Below are 18,660 nucleotides of genomic sequence, written 5' to 3'. Positions count from 1 at the left end.
CCTGAGTTATACGGCTGTGCATCCATATGTGAATGGTAGTAAAAGCAGGCATATATTGTGATAAATAATAAAATGTGTATAAAGCAAAAATCCCTTTGGTGGCTTCTGTCTGACTGAATGAGGACGCACCCATGGGTCCTTGGGCTGAATGCTTGTGCCCTCTCCCCTCTCTCTCCCCTCTCTCTCTCCTCTCTCTCTCTCTTCTCGCTCTCCACCCTTTCTCTTTCGACCCTCTCCCCCGTCTCACTCTCTTTCTCCTCTCTCTCCTTCCCTCTCTTCTCCCTTCGTCTCCCTCAATCCCTCTATCCTATTAGAGCGGTGCAGGGGGTATGGCTGTGGTGGGGTGGTTGGGAGGTTTCGTCAGCTTGGCGTATGTGTGTCAGTGTGTGCCAGTGTGTGCCAGTGTGTGCCCGTGCGAGTGTGCGAGAGACGGAACGGGAGGTGGCAACGACACATGAATTAAAAATTGCAGCTAAAAATAAACACAAGTAAAAAGCAGACATACATTACAACTGGAGAAGCAAAATGAGCTAACAGGGAGAAAGGAATGATCTCATGCCTTGGGTAAATATTGTTAATATAAGCGCTGTCAAAAGTATCGAAAATCAGATACTAATAGATTCTAAAACTAATATGCAAGCAGATACTCATTTAAGCAGGTCCTGATTCTAAAATAGTAACATTCACACGACAGAAATGAACCTTTCCTGAATAACTTTAGAATGATCTTGAGCTGTACACATCATTTTTACTCACACTACTAATCAGGATACACTGATCCAGCTTCTAATACGATGTCAATGTTTTGGCTTTAAGTATCTATACTCGAAATTAACCGATACCAGTGCAGAGACTGAGGGCCTGTTTACATGAGAAGGCTTGCAGGTAAAAACAACAAAATATTTTATCGGAATTGCCTTTCGTTTAGATGGTGACGGCATTTTTGGGGCTTAAAAACGCAAAAATCTGAAACCACCCTCCAGAGTGGAAAAGTTGTCTACACAGCCCAAGACGCAAAACTCTGGTCAGATCTACTCATGTTGCATCCGTGTTTATGTCATATACATCTCCACCTAGCGTCACCACATAGGCGCCTGGTATGCACATCCAATTGAATTCCACACATTTTTGCGTCACCGTATGCACGCAGATTTCCTCACGAACATGCTCGTCTAAACATGTAATAAAAAGTGCAGACATGACGCCACTTTTGTGTCTTCTGTTCAGACCGTCATCATATCAACGTGAAAATACAATATGTTTCCTTCGTGCAAATGGCGTATGGTACTAAATGATCCAAATTGTAACTGTTATTTATCATTTAATGTTTAACGTCTAGTAAATTTTATTACTAGAGTTGGATGGCCAACCGATATATTGGGCCGATATTTGCACTTTTTTTGTTTATCTGCTATTGGCCTTAAATCCCCAACATAGGCCGATATGTTGTTTCAGTGACCACATTTGGACATTTAACTTTGAAGAGGGCTCTGCTCAAAATGTGACTACACTGATGGGTCTGCAGTGAAGCAAACTGATTGTTAAGTTTGATGTAATTTCAAATCATATTATTTGGGTAGAAATTATCAATATCGGCTCTATTTAACAAAATCTTCCGTATCATATCAGTGTATCCCTAACTACTACAGCACTGATATTACTGAACTCAGAGCACTTTCATTTCAGGCCTTTTGTAAAGAGTAAATAGGACGGACACAAACAAAGCAAATGCGTTTTGACGATTGATTTTAAAATTAGGTCATTTTTTTCCACAGAGAGTTTTTAATCCACAGATATAAACAACTTGCCATCTACCAAGACCTTGACACTGTCCAGGAATAAAACAAAATTAACAAAAAGGAAAAGCAAATACAAAATGGCCAACAATATGAGTGGGCAAAGCGTGGGTGAGGATAAGGAAGAGCAGGGGCCTTGAGGAAGAGGAGGAGGCAGAGTAAGTGAGTCACACAGTATTAAGTCCTGGGCCTTCTGCATAATCATTTCAGATCACGCTTCGTCACCGCCAGCTGAATCACCAGACAGGCACGTGGCCACCGAGAACGCAGCCAAAAAAACACTCCGACAAACTCCCCTCGCCCGGGTTATTTTACACTGGTATCGCACACAGCTCCAGCTCCTATGTTTAAAGCTGTAGGCACAGTCCTATACTAGAGAGCAGTTGATCGTTATTGAATCGAAATCGCAATTTGAATGGACGCAATTAGCAAAAAGTAAAGTCAGCGATTTTTTAAATAACGCAGTTTACCCACAAACGACAAAATATTCTGTTTTATTCTGCATTAAAAACATAAACTGCTAACCCTGTAGTTTAGACCTGTATGAGCATTACCTGAAAAATACTTCTTGTATTACTTTGACTGTGTTATTAGAAATCATACTAAACTTGTACTTTTAAAAAAGCTGTTCTGTACTTACTAAACACATTTGGACATTTTTTAAATCTTATGCTGTGTGTGTTTAAAGGAAATAAATGCTATTTTCAGTCTCTACCTTAATATTGAAAAATATCAGGTTTTGTCAGATACTTCCGTCATTGGTAGCGGACCGAAATTCATGGATTTTTGCATCCCTAGTAGATATAATTTTGTGGACTGCGCATTAGACCAAATCTTACAACTAACCGTAACAAGGGTTTGAATAGAACGTATGGAGAGATTGCTAAATTACTCAAGCATGAATGGCATGAATGACATCTAAAACCTCTTCAGGCATGTTTTTTGATGACGGAACATTATAACATGTAGCCTAATTCACCGTCTGACCTCGCAGCATTAGGATTCGTTCGCTCGACGGTAGACAGGCACTTTTTTATTTAACCAGTCGTTGCTATTTGGTCATGACATATGTAATGCACCAAATTCTGTAGAAAGAAGGGCAATAACATCTTTCCCTTTGATAAAATTCACCAAACATTCTCTTTGTTCCGGCTTTAATCCTCAATTTCGGGAATCGTTGCCAGCACAGAATGTTTGGCTTGGTCTTCATCCACCCTCGACCGCTTTGTTTACTGTTGCGCTGTACCACAAAAGGGACCCAGACAGGCGCTTGAGTTTGATGTCATGGCTTCACAGCTCTTCACTGACTGGCTGGTGCATGGTCTACAACTTCTGGGATTCTTGCAAACTGTCTCGTGTATTCCGATTCCTAACCTAGTCGCTGGAGAGAAATGAAATTGAGAAGATGCACTATGTGGCGCCAGCCTGGCTATATAACATGGTAGCAAGCTTCAAAAAGTTAATTTTGCTTAATACCCCCTCTTTATGAATTTCACTGTTTCGTCATGGTTCCAATATATTTCTCCTCCTAATAATCAAACCACGTAATTTGATATCGTACCATCTCTAGATACCATACACAGTTAATCCTGATTTATTTGCAGATGCTTCGAGGCAGTAATGAGCTTTCAGCATTCGCGCAGCTGATGTGGGACTTCCTGCTGACTACAGTTGACAGAACAATTCCGGGGTCACGTTCCCTCCTCAGAAACAAACCCCTCTGAAGACTTCAGGAATAATCTATATCCAGAATCTCCCACTGGCTCCGGGGCTTTTCCACATTTGTCCGACAAACAGCTCGCTCTGATACTAATCTGACCGTGTACTCTGATTAGCAATTCAAATCGGCTCCATCGGCGGACCCCACAGGCAAAAGCTCCCACTGCCCACAACAAAAGAAGGCTCCAGTGTTCAGGGTCTGTGTTTGAGCCAGTCACTCACTACAGTCTTATCAGCGCCAGCCTTCTGTGAGCTTTAGGGCACACACAGACCAGTGCATGGGACTGCAGGGGTCCCATGACATAATGCAAACACTACTAACGTACAGTAGTGTAAGTGTGGAGGAACGAGCGATGGCACAAATAAACAGCAAGTAAAAGTGTCTGATTGTGCATTTTAGCAAGAAGAGTTTACAAAAACAAATATCTCAGCTTTAAAAATATGATCGGTGAAAATAAAGTGGACTGGATTTTATCAAGGAGCGATGAAAGAATATTTTGAATGCAGTAAAATATAAAGAGTAAAACTGCAATGATTTTAAAAACTGATTTCTAGACCCAAAGTGCTTTTTATTGCAGTTTTCATTCATTCCATACTCTGAGGTGGTAAGATTATTGTAACCTCCAAACACCACAGCACTCACACTGCCCTAAGCCCTATTTAGTAGTGATGCACCGATGCAGCTTTTTCAGTTTTGAGTGATTTTGAGACTATACCTCTAGATACAGAGACTGAAATTTACTTTTATTCCCTTTAAACAAAAATAAAGTAAGCCACAACTCATCCAAAACTTGTCAAGTACCTACAGAACAGCTTTGTTTAAATATGAAATAAAACTTCAAATATTCTGGTAACATTCAGGTAAAGGGTGCTCTTGGAAAAGGATCAAAACTTTAGACATAATGAAATCCTAAGTTGACCACTAAGCCCTGTTTGCTTGAAAAATGTTGGCTTAGTTTAGTTTAGACCTGTATGAGCATTACCTGAAAAATACTTCTTGTATTACTTTGACAGTATTATTAGAAAGCCTCATCATATTAAACTTGTATTTTTAAAAAGCTGTTCTGTACTTACTAAACACATTTGGACTTTTTTTTTTATCTTATGCTGTGTGTTTAAAGGAAATCATGTTATTTTCACCCTCTGCCTTAGGGTCATTTAATATCAGGTTTTGTCAGATACTTATGTTGGTATCGGAACAGAATTTCATGGATTTTTGCATCCCTAGTAGATACAATTTTGTAGGCTGTGCATTGGACAGAATCTTTCAACTAACCGTAACAAGGGTTTGAATAGAATGTATGGGAGAGATCGCTAAATTACTCAAACATGAATGGATTACATGTAAAACCTCTTCAGGCATGTTTTTGATGAGGGAACATTATAACATGTAGCCTGATTCATCAGCTGGTTTCACGTCGTGGAAACCGTTTAAACCGCAGCATTAGGATTTGTTTGCTCGACGGTACACAGGTACTTTTTTATTTAACCAGTCGTTGCTATTTGGTCGAGACTTATGTAATGCACCAAATTCTGTAGAAAAAAGTGCAATAATGTCTTTCCCTTTGATAAAATTCACCAAACATTCTCTTTGTTCTGGCTTTAAATCCTCGATCTCGGGAATTGTTGACAACACAGAATGTATGGCTTCATCTACATCCCTGATGAGCCCTGATGAAGCCCTGTTTGGTTGAAACATGTTGGCTTTGGTCATCTAAACAAAGGCCTTTTAACTATATTTTTCCTCGTGCAATTTTTACTTCTTTGGCCTGCCTGGATTTCATTGTGTCAAAAGCTCAAGCACACTGAGACTTTCTGGGCGACTATATGACCAGTCCTGAAGACTAGTGCCAGTCTTCATAGCCTTCTTCTTCAACAATTTATATGTTTGACCAGGATATCAACTGATCAGCTGATATTTAAATGCCAATATCTGATCCAGCTCAGTTTTCAGGATTGATACCAATATCAAATACCACTACTAGATCAGTGCATCCCTACTGCTGAGCTTCCGAAATCAGAAGAGAAGAGATTGGGACAAGGTGGTACAGCATTGTGGAATACCCTGGATAATGACCAGTCAATTTGTCACTGATATCTGCAATTTTAAACTATTTTTGTAAACACCTTCCTTTCTCAACAATATCTACAATATGACAAACATCTGTGGTCATATCACTCCTTCACCACCAGACAGAAGCCAAAGAAAAGAAATAGGATTTAAAAATGTTTTCAAATCCTCGTGACTCCAAGGACAAAATGTTCCCATGCTACAAAAACACAGCACAGCACAATGATATGCAATGCAAAGATTCTCTGTGCGTTATTATACTGTCAGTGGTTACATATAAAATTATAAGAATATATAAAAGTAATAATTAATCACCAATTACCTGGAACTCAATGCCATAGTTCTCCCTGCAGAAGTCTCTGAGTTTGGGGTAGACGTGTTCCTTCAGCGCATTCCTCTCAGCCTCCGTGTCTGGAAGCACAAAAGAAAGAAGATGCCGATAAGTTACACAACAGTCTGCTGCGACCTCTCTGTGGCTCCATCTGTGGGGGGGAAATAGGACAAAACTATATTCCCAATGTAATACGTACTGGTGCACTGACCCAGAGCTGAACCATACTGTTTGTGTGTGTGAGTCTGCTACTTTCTCTGGCAGTGGAGTCTCTAATAAACCTTATATATTATATATAACACTATGTTCTGATCCAAGTTATAATGTTGTTCCTCAACATAAGCATACCTGGAGTTGTTTTGTTTCATTCACACGTTTGATACAGAAATCCTGCATATTTAGGTTGAGCTTGTCTCTCAAACTGAAGAAACGGCAAACACCTTGTCATGTGGTGATACAGGAAGTGCACCACTGTGTTTATAAACTCCATACTAGAGGTTTGCACGGGACAGAATTTTCAGTCTTGCTTCTGCTCTTGCCCACGAAGAACTGTAATTTTCATTCCTGCTGTAATATTTTGTCCCACTCCCGCCTGCAAATCCCGCAAGATGGGGATGTTCGCTTTCTTAAGCTCTATCAAACACAGAGAAGCGGAAAGGAATTATTAAAAAATGCGCGAGATTACACCACATCCGCAAGTTTAGGCTGCTTAAAATGTTTTAATTAATGCCAAATAAAATATCTAGTACAAATTATGGATTATAGGCATACATGAATCATTTGTATATTTTACTTTACACTCATATTTGTGGGACTGCAGTTTATCATCCCACATACCCACTCCCGCAGTGTGCAGTCCCGCTTCCGCCCGCGCCCGCAATGAGCTTTGACAGTGTGTCCCGTGCCACACTGTCATGCGTTGTGTCGAGTGCCGGGCTCTACTCCATACACTAGAATCACTACAATCATTTGGATGATTTCAGCCCTGGAAGTGCCACTTTCTACTGAACTACAAGGTAAAAGGTGGTTGGAACAAGGTGGAAAAGAGCATTTTGAGCTTCGGAGATGCAGACCATCTAATAATGCAGGATTACTCAAACATGTGTGAATGAAACAAAACACAACAACACAACAACTACAAGTATGTTTTTGAGGAGGCCTTATAACATGACTTAAAGCTCACAAGAGTCCATTTTTGTGTAATATAAGACCTTTAACTCCACTACTTGACTGAAAACAGCAAACACATTTGACCAACAATATAGCTCATCAAAACATAACACCAACTGACCAGCAGGGGGCTTGTTTTGGTTTAGCATCAGGTTATATTCAGGTTAACTACAACAGCATTCACAACTTATCTATATGATGAGCCCTTTTTCTCCATTTTTAGACACACACGCACACACAGACACACAGACACACACACACACTGACCTGCTCCTTGACTTGTGGAGGTAAATTGGTCTAAAACACAGTGAAGCGGACTGTCAGGATGTGGCACTAATGAGGCCAGCGGGTGCTCACTTCAGGGCCACTCTGAGCACTCAGCATCAAAACTGGACACACATTTTATCGTGGAACAACTTATGGTTTTAGCCTTGATATGCTTAAATATAGTGGTGGAAAAAGGTAGAGATGGATCGATATGTAAGTTCGCTGATATGTGGATTTTTTTGCATATTGGTTATCGGCTTGGTTAAGAGACTCATGTAAGATTTAAGCCAGTTTTCAGGTTAACAGCTACCTTTTACCTTTTGTTTGGCAATATGGACTCTTTAATACAGTATACTTATCAATAAATGCAAATTGGGCAGCTAAAAATATGAATTTTCAGTAGTATTTTCAGGTTAAAAGGCCCATGCACCTTCACTAGAATCATCTGGATCATTTTGAGCTTTGGCGATGTAGACAAATAATAAAGGGTTACCGAAACATGTGTGAATGAAACACACAACTCCAGGTATGTTTTTGATGACGTAACAAAAGTATAACATGGCTAAAACCTCAAAGGAGTCAATTTTGTGCAGTATAGGACCTTTAAAATATCTCATTGCAATCCAAAAGCTCCTCCCTTCACTCCAGCACATTACATCTGCTCCTGCATTTTCTGACAGATTAAAAGGAGAGCTCCAATGATGCGGCAAGCCCCATTTATTTCATTTGCATACAATTTAGAGATATGAGTTTAGTATGACATTTCACTGGGGTGGCTGCTGGCGTCTACATACCCCCGCTCTCCCCTAAGCCTTACTAAACATAGACCAGAGAAACATGTCACTCCAGATCTGCTCTCAAACTGTTACTATGGTGTCTACGGAGATTGGTAGATGCCATAGTAACAAAACAAAAAAAACAGGATACCACAAGGGCATGTCCATGAAAATTGTAGTAATTTTGGGAGCTGGAGTGGAAAAGTAGGGCACAACAATGAGCTCGAGGCAGGAGGCTGGTCCAATGGTCAAAGCTCTGTAGTGTTCCTCAGCAGTATGGAAGCATCTTTTCTGCATATCTTTACACACATTTTTACTTCAAATCATTGACTGTATAAAGAAGTGGACTAAGGGAGTGTGACGCCACCTATAGCGTTCGGCTCCAGTCAAATGAAGCTCACTGAGGCTTGCAGTTATAGGGTGAATTTGAAGCAAAGTCTATATTAGGATAAGGAATTTATTTACATTAATGCAGACATTTTAAGGCCAAAATGATGAGGCTCACTGCGGCAGTTCCAGAGAGAGGGGCGACAATTGTTCAGTGTAAAGTGAACTGGAAAATGGAAACAGTTGATGGAGCCGATAGCGCTCCTATGAACACTATGTTATTTGGAACATGATGGCTAGTGGTTTAGCTATGCCCAATTGTATTTACAGAGCTTCAAATGCAACTGAAGTACTCTGCCTTCGCCCTAGCCCTCAGCCTGCCTCCAAGAATGCAATGATTAAAGCAGACCCATTTAGCAAAATCAACTTTTCAGAGCTTTTAACCATGTTATAGTTGTTTCCTCTTCTAATTTCCCCTCTCAAAGTTGTGTTTAGCATGATTGGTGCATGCTTGAGTAATCTTTCAAGGTTCAAGGTTCTTTATTTGTCATTCAAGCAGGCGAGAGAAACACGTGAAAGAACAAAATTTGTTCCTCGAAGCCCAGTGATTAAAACAAATAGATATATTTATTCTTTAATCTCCTGTATTCAAGATGCCATTGCTCTGATCAGTTGCTGTTTTCACTTGTTTTCACCTCCACCGATACACGCCCACTGATCTGTACTTACTTCATCCTCCAATTTTACTTTTTAAACCATTAATGCACATAGGATTTAGCAGCATCATGTAGCTATTTTAGTACAAATGAAAATAAAACAAAATGACCTACTCGCTAGTGTGATCTCCAGCTATACATAGGAGGTGATCGCACAATGTCAGCTCCCATTGGGCGCCGCAATTTTCTAACACAGAAGTCAGCGGACTTGTTTCATTTTAGATCAATAAAGCAATTTAAAATGTCCAAATTAGAACATTATGATCCATGGGTGGCTATTTAAAAAAAACAAAACAGGTTTTAAGTTACTTTGAATACATTTTTGGTTTTCCATATGTGTTCAATCATAGTTTTGTTGCTTTCAATGAGAATCTACCCTGTAAATAATCATAGAAACTGAAGAAAAATACATGAAACCATAGACTGTATAAATAAGTCGACTAAAGCAATAGGAATTTATAAAAGGAGAAAATAGTAAAATAAAAACACCAGGATCATGTAGAGCGGATTAATATGAACATTTTAAGACCAAAATGACGAGACTCACTGCAGCAGTTCCAGAGAGAGAGGTGACAATTTGTCAGTGTAAAGTCAATTAGAGTCAGAGTTGATGGAGCCAGAAGTGCATCCATGCTCACTTCCTATTTGGAACGCGACAGCTAGCAGGTACGCTATGTCCATTTTTAGATACAGTTCAAACTGGTAGTGTTACTGTAACTCGAAAGCAACCCTATCGCGTTCTGAAAAGGTGTGCATAATTTCATCAACTCTGCCCCGTTTGGAAGCAATCAGCTTTAAATCCCCTTCATATAAACAGTTCCACGTTCGCTTCTGCAGATACATGAAAAGCAAACACTCCGCTGTGATTGTGGGGCTCATTACAGTGTACAGCAGCTGTACCCCAACACTGTAAACTTTGTTATCGTGCGCTGCGCTTTCATTCATGCTCACTTTCTTTCATCAACGCGCAATCACTGCACACAATCACCCAGCTCCTCTCCAGCCCCACTCCAGACGCGATCAGGGCTGGAGAATACAATTACACATCTCTGATTACAAAATATGGAAAATGCCGATCATGAGTGCAAGTATCGGGTTGTAAATGGGACAAGGTTGTATGACATGCTGGTTATCTACTCCACTGGTATGGATTAGTGTCATGATCCTGAAATTTCAAACTAGATTTCGATGCCAAATGCCAAATGGGAGCTGTCATAGGTGGAAAGGTCATCACAATGATAGTTTGGGGCCGATATATTGAGCTAATTTAGGCTTTTTTTTTTTTTTTTTCCAAATTATCAAACTGACATTTCATACAAACTCATTCACAACCTTCTTTTGCTACAAACTCTGTAGTGCAGTGTAGTCACATTTTTGCAGTACCCTCGCTCAACTTAAGTGTTCTGATGAAGATTTATGCATATTTTTCATCCATATTTAGGCAAAATATCGGCCTCTGCTGGAGATTTAAGGCCGATAGCTAATACACTAATAAGGGAAAAAATCAGCTCTCTATCTGTTGTTGATATAATAATTGTGACAGGCCTGGGTACAATATAAAATAAAAATGAAATTTAATTGCAAAATGTCCCAAAAACCTTCAAATGATTTCATAGTATTTCTAAAACACATGTTGTAGCATCTTGAGATATGACTTGGTGCATGTGCAAAGCTACAGTGCAGTGAGCAAATCAATATGGAATGACCTGGAAGGAGCTGAAGGCGAAGCCCGTCTATGTAAAGCAGCCATCCATAAAGGCCAGATGTTCAGCAATCCCTCAGCACTGGGACAGCCTACAGGTTTCCGACTAGCATGCCCACGGATCACTCCAAATACTGTCACTACTCATTTTTAAAGGGCGCGTACTAGGCAATTTTCTGATGTGTTATAATGTAGTTTCCTCATCAGAGACACACGCAGAGTTGTGTTTTGTTTCATTCACACATTTAACACACAAATCCTGCATATTTGGGGTTCTTCTTTCAAACAGAAAACACTCAGTTCCACCTTGTGCTAATACAGGGAGTGCTCCACTGTGTTTTTAAACTTCACTAGAACTATTTGGATACTTTTAGCTCTGGAATTTCCCATCTCTACTGAACAAAAGGTAAAAGCCAGCTGTGAATGAAACAAAACACAACTCCAGGTCTGTTTTTGAGGAGGTAACGACATTATAACATGGTTTAAAGCTCACGAGTATCAATTTTGTGTAATATAGGACCTTTAAAACAAGCAAAAATAAATTATAAAAAAAAAAAAAAATGTTCGCTGACTATTCAACATAAAAGAATTTGATTTAGAAATAATATTTGACGCAACACCGCAATGTACTATGTCAACAGTTCCCCCGGCAACATCTGCACCGCCAGCTGTTGCCTTCAATGTCACTGGGCGAGCTTTCTCAACCTTTTTTCTAAATATAGGCTGAATTTCCTATTAATGAAATGCTCCAGGGTTAATTTGTCAAACGAATGAATAATTAGTTCAAAAGGAAAGTAGTGCGTAGCTATAACTCTTTAAATCTCTGGTGAAACTGTGGGTTTATTTTGCCACCATGAAGTCAGATGTGTCAGTAGTTAGTGTCGCGAGGCTCTGTCCCATTTCTGTGCACTATCCTCCTCAACTTCTAGTGTCATCAGTTGTGAGAGGAAATGAGAGGGGGTCATACAGCGGAGAGGCAGGTTGGCACTTCCCAGTAGACATGATTGACAGCTGAGGAATGGAGACGAGAGAACAGAAATGGGACATGTCCAGAGTGTAGGCTTCTTTTAAAGAGCCCATATTTCGCTATTTTGTGATCTCTGTTAGAATGTTTCCTCATCACAAACATATCTGGAGTTGTGCTTTGTTTCATTCACACATGATTAACACACAAACCCGCATATTTAGGCTGTGTTTTCTCTCAAACAGAAAACACTCTGTTCTTCCTTGTGATGTCATGTGGTAATACAGGAAGTGCTCCACTGTGTTTTGAAAATCCATACACTTTCATTAGAATCACAATTTGGATGATTTCAGTCCTTGGAATTGCCAATCTCTATTAAACTAAAGAAAAACTTGAAAACTATCGCTTCATGGCATCACAAGACAGAACAGAGCATATTGAGATTTGGAGATGTAGACAGACTAATAATAAAATGTTACTCAAACATTTTGAGGAGGTAACAAAATTATAACAGAGCATAAAGGGACAGTCCAGAATTTTGGACATAGGGGCTCCTTTCCTAGTGAGCCAGAGTGTTCGAGACGTGTGGAGACTCTTTTTAAATTATTCCATCCAGTCCTTGTATTTGCAGAGGTGCTGGTGCTAGGCTAGTGCATGTCAATGGCCATAGTTAACGTGCCCCTAAAAACAGTCTTACCCACTCCATAAAACACCCGAAACAAATCTATTATTACATCAGACTGTCCATGTGAATGTTTGTGTCAATAGAATAATTTAAAAAGTTAAACCAACCTTGCATTTGAAGGATTTATATCTGAGCAGCAGCAGTGAGTTGTACTTCCTGATAGAAAGCTTGGCAGCAGTGGACTGATATCACCCAGCACTTATCTTACCAGCCAAGTAAAATTCCACTGCTGCTGAGAAAACAGTCCCTCAACATGCAACGATTCATGCGATGCAAGGTTAGTTTTATTTCCAACATTTTTCTATCGACACAGACATTTACATCAACAGTCTGGTGTAATAATAGATTTGTTTCGGGTGTTTTGTGGAGTGGGTAAGACTGTTTTTAGTGGCAGTCTAACTATGGCCATTGACATGCACTAGCCTAGCACCAGTGACCTCTGCAAATACAAGGACTGGATGGAATATTTTAAAAAGTGTCTCCACACGTCTCCAACACTCTGGCTCAGTAGGAAATGAGGTCCTATGTCCAAAATTCCTGGACTGTCCCTTCAAAGCTCACAAGAATCAATTTAGATATTTTAACTCCTGTAAGTGTAAAAATATTATTCTTTGCATTTTGTTTCTTTTTTACTTACTTTCTTACTCTCAGCTCTTAATACACCTTAACATATATTGTGTATTAATATCTGCCAAAACAGCTCAATATATCCAGTATGCGATCAATACAACTCAAGTTTATCTCATTGGATGCCTGGCCTGTTGTAACAATAGAAATATGTTTTGTACACAGTTGGAGACAGTTGCCTAAACAGAACCTTCAAAAGAACACACGGATTTTCCTGTCAAAATCCCAAATGAAAATCAATCCAAACATTTACTTTGCCTCAAGATAACTGACATCAAAAAGCAATAGTGAGCAGCAGACAACACAGAAAGCCTCTTTGAGAAGCAGAGAGACAAAAATGCAATTACCTGTGTAACTGGGAGAGTCAACAAGCTCAATAAACTTTTGCAATCATGCTCTGTTGACACTGACGTGCCTGCAAATTTATTATCAAAGGAATTCTGGTGTCAGATTTGATGTCGAGCAAATAACTCTTGTTTCTTCTTTGTACTGTAATAGAACTTTGTGTTTTAACATATATTTTTTTCTACTTAATTATTACTTACAGTTCAGATTTTCACGCCATATACTTTTTATAGCGTGTGTACTAACAGCCCTCTATAGACTGTGCACCAACCTGCCTCTCCCTTAAGTGCAGAAAATTTACAATTGTCTTCAAAAGGGCTGGGGTGCATAATGATCAACATTTTAGATTCAGCAGTATTTTCTAGGATTCATTTAAATATACCTTAGCTTAAAAAACAAAAATATACTTCTATGTTCGGGTCAATCAACAGGCAAAGCTCTCTCTATCTACTTTCCTACCCTCAACTAACTAACTGGAAGGACATGATCATGGATACAAGTGATCGAAATGAGTTTCTTCCTCCCAGTGGCTGGATGCTCCCTTGAGATAGGGTGAGGAGCTTGGTCAGACAGGAGCAGCTTTGAGTAGAGCCACTGCTCCTCCACATCGAGAGGAGCATCTGTTCCCGACGTCTCCCTGGGGAGATGTCCGGGTCATGTTCCACCAGGAGGAGGCCCCAGAAAGACCCAGGACACACTGGAGGGACTATGTCTCCGGGCTGGTCTGGAAACACCTTGGGAAGTGTATGTGAAGAAGGACATCTCAGACTGGTGAGTCCCCGTCCCCAGAAATGTGGAAGACAGTGGATGGAAATTTCAAAATGATCGTGAATCAGCAGAAGAGGAGCAGTGAGGAGCATTGGGCTCCATGCAGCTGGAGGTCATGAGGTGTCTCATCAACAAAGAAAAATCTCTCTCCTCAAAGAGATGTAAAACCTAGAGGCCAAGCTTCAGACAAAAGGGTCATCAGAGAAAAACAAGCTCCACAGGAGCAGACAGCAGAGGTCAGAAGCTCCAAAGAGTTTGAGGAGCAAACCTGAAACTTGAAATCTGTTACATTTTACCTGAAACAAAGATAAAACTGCTCTGATAATTGTATACATTTATAAATGGATTCATAAAATAAACAATCTAATACTAATGAATATACCACATTCTTCCACTTAAGTTATATAAATACACATGAATGTATGGATGAAATTATGAGCTTGAAGTTCAAGTCTACAAGAAAATTCTTCATTTGGTTGCTGCTTTTTGATTAATTTTTTTTGTATTTATTTTGACCTCCATTAGCTGTGCTTCCACACAGCTATTCTTCCTGGAGTCATTTAAGATGGTGAAGTCAGAGTATTCAAGAGAGCCAACTATAAAGCCAGTGTCAAGCACATAAAGTCTTGTAGTCCACCAGAGGAGCAAAACTACTCTGCCTCTCACTCTTATAAATGGTGCTGTAAACTTCAAATAGATCTTACTGTGCTTTTTCCCGTGCACTGTTAAATAAAAGAGTACAAACAAATGTAAAAAAAAAAAAATCAACCTTGAAACCACATTGCAACATTCCAGGTTCTAATCTTGGACTCAGCACTGGAGTTAACTACATAATATCAGCTGGTTAAGATTTATTCTCCACATTGAGACAGATTGGCTATAGCAAAGAAAGGTTATGCTAATAGAATGGACACTGCCTTAATATGAGCCGTATGTATTTGGCCTGCAGTATTGATCGACTGACCCCACTGAAAATGTGAGGAACATTCAGACGCGCCCTCTAGTCAAAGTAAACCAATTACTGTCACATTCATTCACTTTTAGGCTTTTAAATCACTCATTCACTCATTCATAAAACAGACATGGCCGTACACGAGACTATTAAAGGTGCACTGTGTAACTTTTCTGGCAAAGGGTCTGCCATTTACTTATTTCCATTGTGATATTACTGCTTTGCCTGGGGTGTTCTGCAGTATGGCATTAAACAAATATATCTTGTTTTTAATTGATGAGAGGTGTTTTTATTTCTCAAAACGACTGCAAAAATATGAACTATTAAAGTGAGCATGTCCACTTCTCCTCAGATCTGACCTGTAACTTGGTCTGGCAATGTTAAATATTAAATTAAGATGCGTTACTGTAGAACATTTCAGGAAAAAAAATAACACGGAGTCAAGCAAATGGTGGACCCTCTACTAGAAAAGTTACACAGTGTACCTTTAAGCAGCAACCGGAATAAGACGACGCTAGTCCTTCATACAACAGAACACCAGCAGCTCTAACTGATTTGTGTGGTTCAATTTGTACCAACTGAGAAAGAGAATTTTTTTCCTTATTAATGAACAGCGATGGGAAGAGTACTTTGAAAATGTAGTTACAGACTACTGAATACCCAAATTAAAAAGTATTTTGTAACATATACTGATACATGGTCCAATCACAGTACTGTATTCTAGATACTTAGAATATGTTTATATCGAGTTGCATTTAAATTATAGTGTAAAAACACGACATAGGATTAAAACCAGTTTCATATTTGTTTCAACATTAGTTATGCATTTCCTGTCACTCACTGGAGAAGAAAAAATCACACACGCCTTCATCACAAGAGCTGTACTGTCTGTTTTTCTCACTAATTCTACATTGTTTAAAGCCTAAATTGTGTGGAGGAATACCACAATGTATTCCTCCGATTTTAGAAAAGTACCACAGTACTGTAATACAGTTACTCAAATGTATTCAGAATATTACTGGTACATGTATTCAGTTACTTTCCAGCGCTGATAATGAAGCAGTTAATTCCAACTGCTACTTGATAGCCTAGCTACAGGTGGCTGGACATTTCATCATCTAAACTGCAGCTGTAATGGCCAATCATTTCAGTTTTTGGACCATAGAGTTTTTGGACAGTAGTAGCCTCTCCTATTATTCTGTTGCCCTCTTCCTTTTGTGGCATACTGTGTTCATTTACCATGCAGTGTTTACTCTAGTTCACAGAGCCTATTTTTACCCCTCACCCAGAGGGCATATTCAAATACAGAGCTGCACTGGGTGTCTCCCTCCTGAACCAAATGCTCTGCTCTCCACTCACACCCCGCACCCCGGGCTGAATGCAATCTGTTATTTTGATGACACCAATTACTCTTTATGTACAGTTTAACTATTTTAGCCTTTGGATGTCACACAGAATTGTTTAGCGGACAAGACACCACCAAGCAGGACACCATGGAAACATAAACTGAATGTCTGAGTGATCTTAAACATGGTTTGAGACTTAATCCCCCAAATGCCCTAAAACCACTTGGCAATAAAAAAAAAAAAAAAAAAAAAACACTAAATATCTTTATTTCCGTGAGTTTAGACAGTTTAGACAGTTTTCTGTTGACACATTTGATCATCATTCAGTTAAAAGGACACTTTTTTTCCAGTGCCTCAGGATGTACAACCATTTTCACTAGGGCAGTTCACTACAGTCTCCCAAGCGTTCATGCTGACTACAGTGCGCAGAGACTTGGGCACTTACCGTCTGGATTGGCACAGATAAACACTCGGACACTGCGGCCAGTGGGCACATGGTGTGGCGGCAGCGCGAGGATGTTGCCGCTGATGGCCGCTCTGCGCATCGCTGACTCCCGCGGACACTGCTGTCTGCTCCCCACTCCCGACGGCCACATGGTGGGGGGCGACTTCCAGCGTGGCTACATACACACACACAATCCCAGAAAGGCACATATTAGCGCAAGGCACATGGATAGATTTACGCGCAGTTTTCCTTGGTTACATTTGCGCACGTGGGACGTTATGGCAATTGCTTCCTCTTTTAGAAACTGTTGACTTTTGATGTGATATTTGGACTTTTGTGGAAATACAACAGTACAATCCCAACCGTTCCGTATGTCATCAAAATAATTTGATTTAAGCCATAATTGTATTCAATTTGACTTTCTGATTCACATTTAAAATAAAAACTCAAATTATTTTCCATTCAGATGTGATGCATTATGCAACTGTTGTAACGCCTATGTCACGCGCACAAATGCCACTAATTGGAATAAATGGATCTGACATTTTTACATTGTGATCATACTACACGTGAATCTTGCATTCAAAAATATACGGTCATAATAATAAGATATTACGCACAGCCTACTACCGTCATGGTGCATGCGTAAATTGTGAGCATGTCCTTGGATGCATTCATGATATTTCATGCCACTGTGGAACAAACAAACAGAACGAGACGAGACACAACTGGGAAAAGACGAGTAAGGCAAGCATCAGCCGTGTTCCCACCCCAGAGAAGATGCTTGTAAAGGCGAATAACCGCTAAGAGAGGTTATCTCGCCAGGTGCAGATGTCAAGTCGCTGGTTTTCCGGAGTTGGTCTATCCTGAAAGCTTTCTTTCAAAGACGGAAAACCTCCAAACAAAACAAAAATAGGGAAAAGTTGGGCAGTCCACTACTCAATACTACATCAAATCCTCCAAAAACAGACACTTAAGAACCACCGCATCCACAGAGAAGACTTGACTACAAGTGATGCTGGAGACAGGCACAACAACAGGACACTTCTTGTTGCTCACATTCATTCGCTTCATTTCTTGGCTTCTCAAAATATCCAAGCGTCGTGGACGGTAAAAAGAGAGTAAAAACGCCCATCAGAGTCGCTGTGGCCGAGAGACGACTCCGGGAGACAGAAAAACGAGCGCCGTGGATCGGAGTGCTCCTTTTGGCATTCTGCTGTCTCTACGAGCCGACCGAGCTCTGAGCGGGGGAAGAGCGTGAAGTCCAAGAAAACCACGAGACCACTGTCGATTTGTAGTTTCAAAATAAAACATTCAATAACGCCAATCTCCTGTTCAAATCGAGCAAGCCACTGGATCTTAAGATTAATCGTAAAATATTACGAGGCAACGAGACGATACTACGTACCCGCGTTCCAAATGCTCAAACACCCCCTGTACCCGGCTCCTTAAAACCGCGCTTTAACGCTGGAAGTCACAGCCAGTCCTCTCCTCGCGCTCTCGTTCTAACTTGATGGAGGTCACGGTGGACCACCAGGATGCTCCACGGACCATTTATTCATGTGTTCAAGCGCTTTACGCATCCACGGCGACCAACTGCAAGTCTGATTAATTATGCGTAATGGTTCAGTCTGTATTACGCACAAACTTTTA

General features: G+C 40.1%; 1 protein-coding gene across 2 annotated transcripts in view; it reads right to left on the bottom strand.

Moving 5' to 3' along the window:
- LOC110157672 (NACHT and WD repeat domain-containing protein 2) overlaps nt 1-18,142 on the bottom strand; it is a 71,566-nt gene extending 53,424 nt beyond the window's left edge. The window contains exons 1-4 of one of the 2 annotated variants that reach the window (XM_055156662.1): nt 18,067-18,142; nt 17,778-17,902; nt 17,008-17,183; nt 5,909-5,997 (exon numbers count right to left, since the gene is read on the bottom strand). In XM_055156662.1, coding sequence (XP_055012637.1) covers nt 5,909-5,997; nt 17,008-17,158 — 240 coding nt within the window. In that variant the 5' untranslated portion in view covers nt 17,159-17,183; nt 17,778-17,902; nt 18,067-18,142. The remainder of the gene's footprint in view (nt 1-5,908; nt 5,998-17,007; nt 17,184-17,777; nt 17,903-18,066) is intronic. The other variant, XM_020922026.2, reaches the window with a different exon arrangement.
- Nucleotides 18,143-18,660: the final 518 nt, after the last annotated feature.

Source organism: Boleophthalmus pectinirostris, unplaced genomic scaffold (assembly GCF_026225935.1).
Source record: "Boleophthalmus pectinirostris isolate CB_2022bp ecotype Guang Dong unplaced genomic scaffold, ASM2622593v1 HiC_scaffold_20, whole genome shotgun sequence".
NCBI lineage: Eukaryota > Metazoa > Chordata > Actinopteri > Gobiiformes > Gobiidae > Boleophthalmus > Boleophthalmus pectinirostris.
The sequence above is the reverse complement of the archived record's forward strand: the minus strand, read 5'-3'. Positions and strand labels throughout refer to the sequence as shown.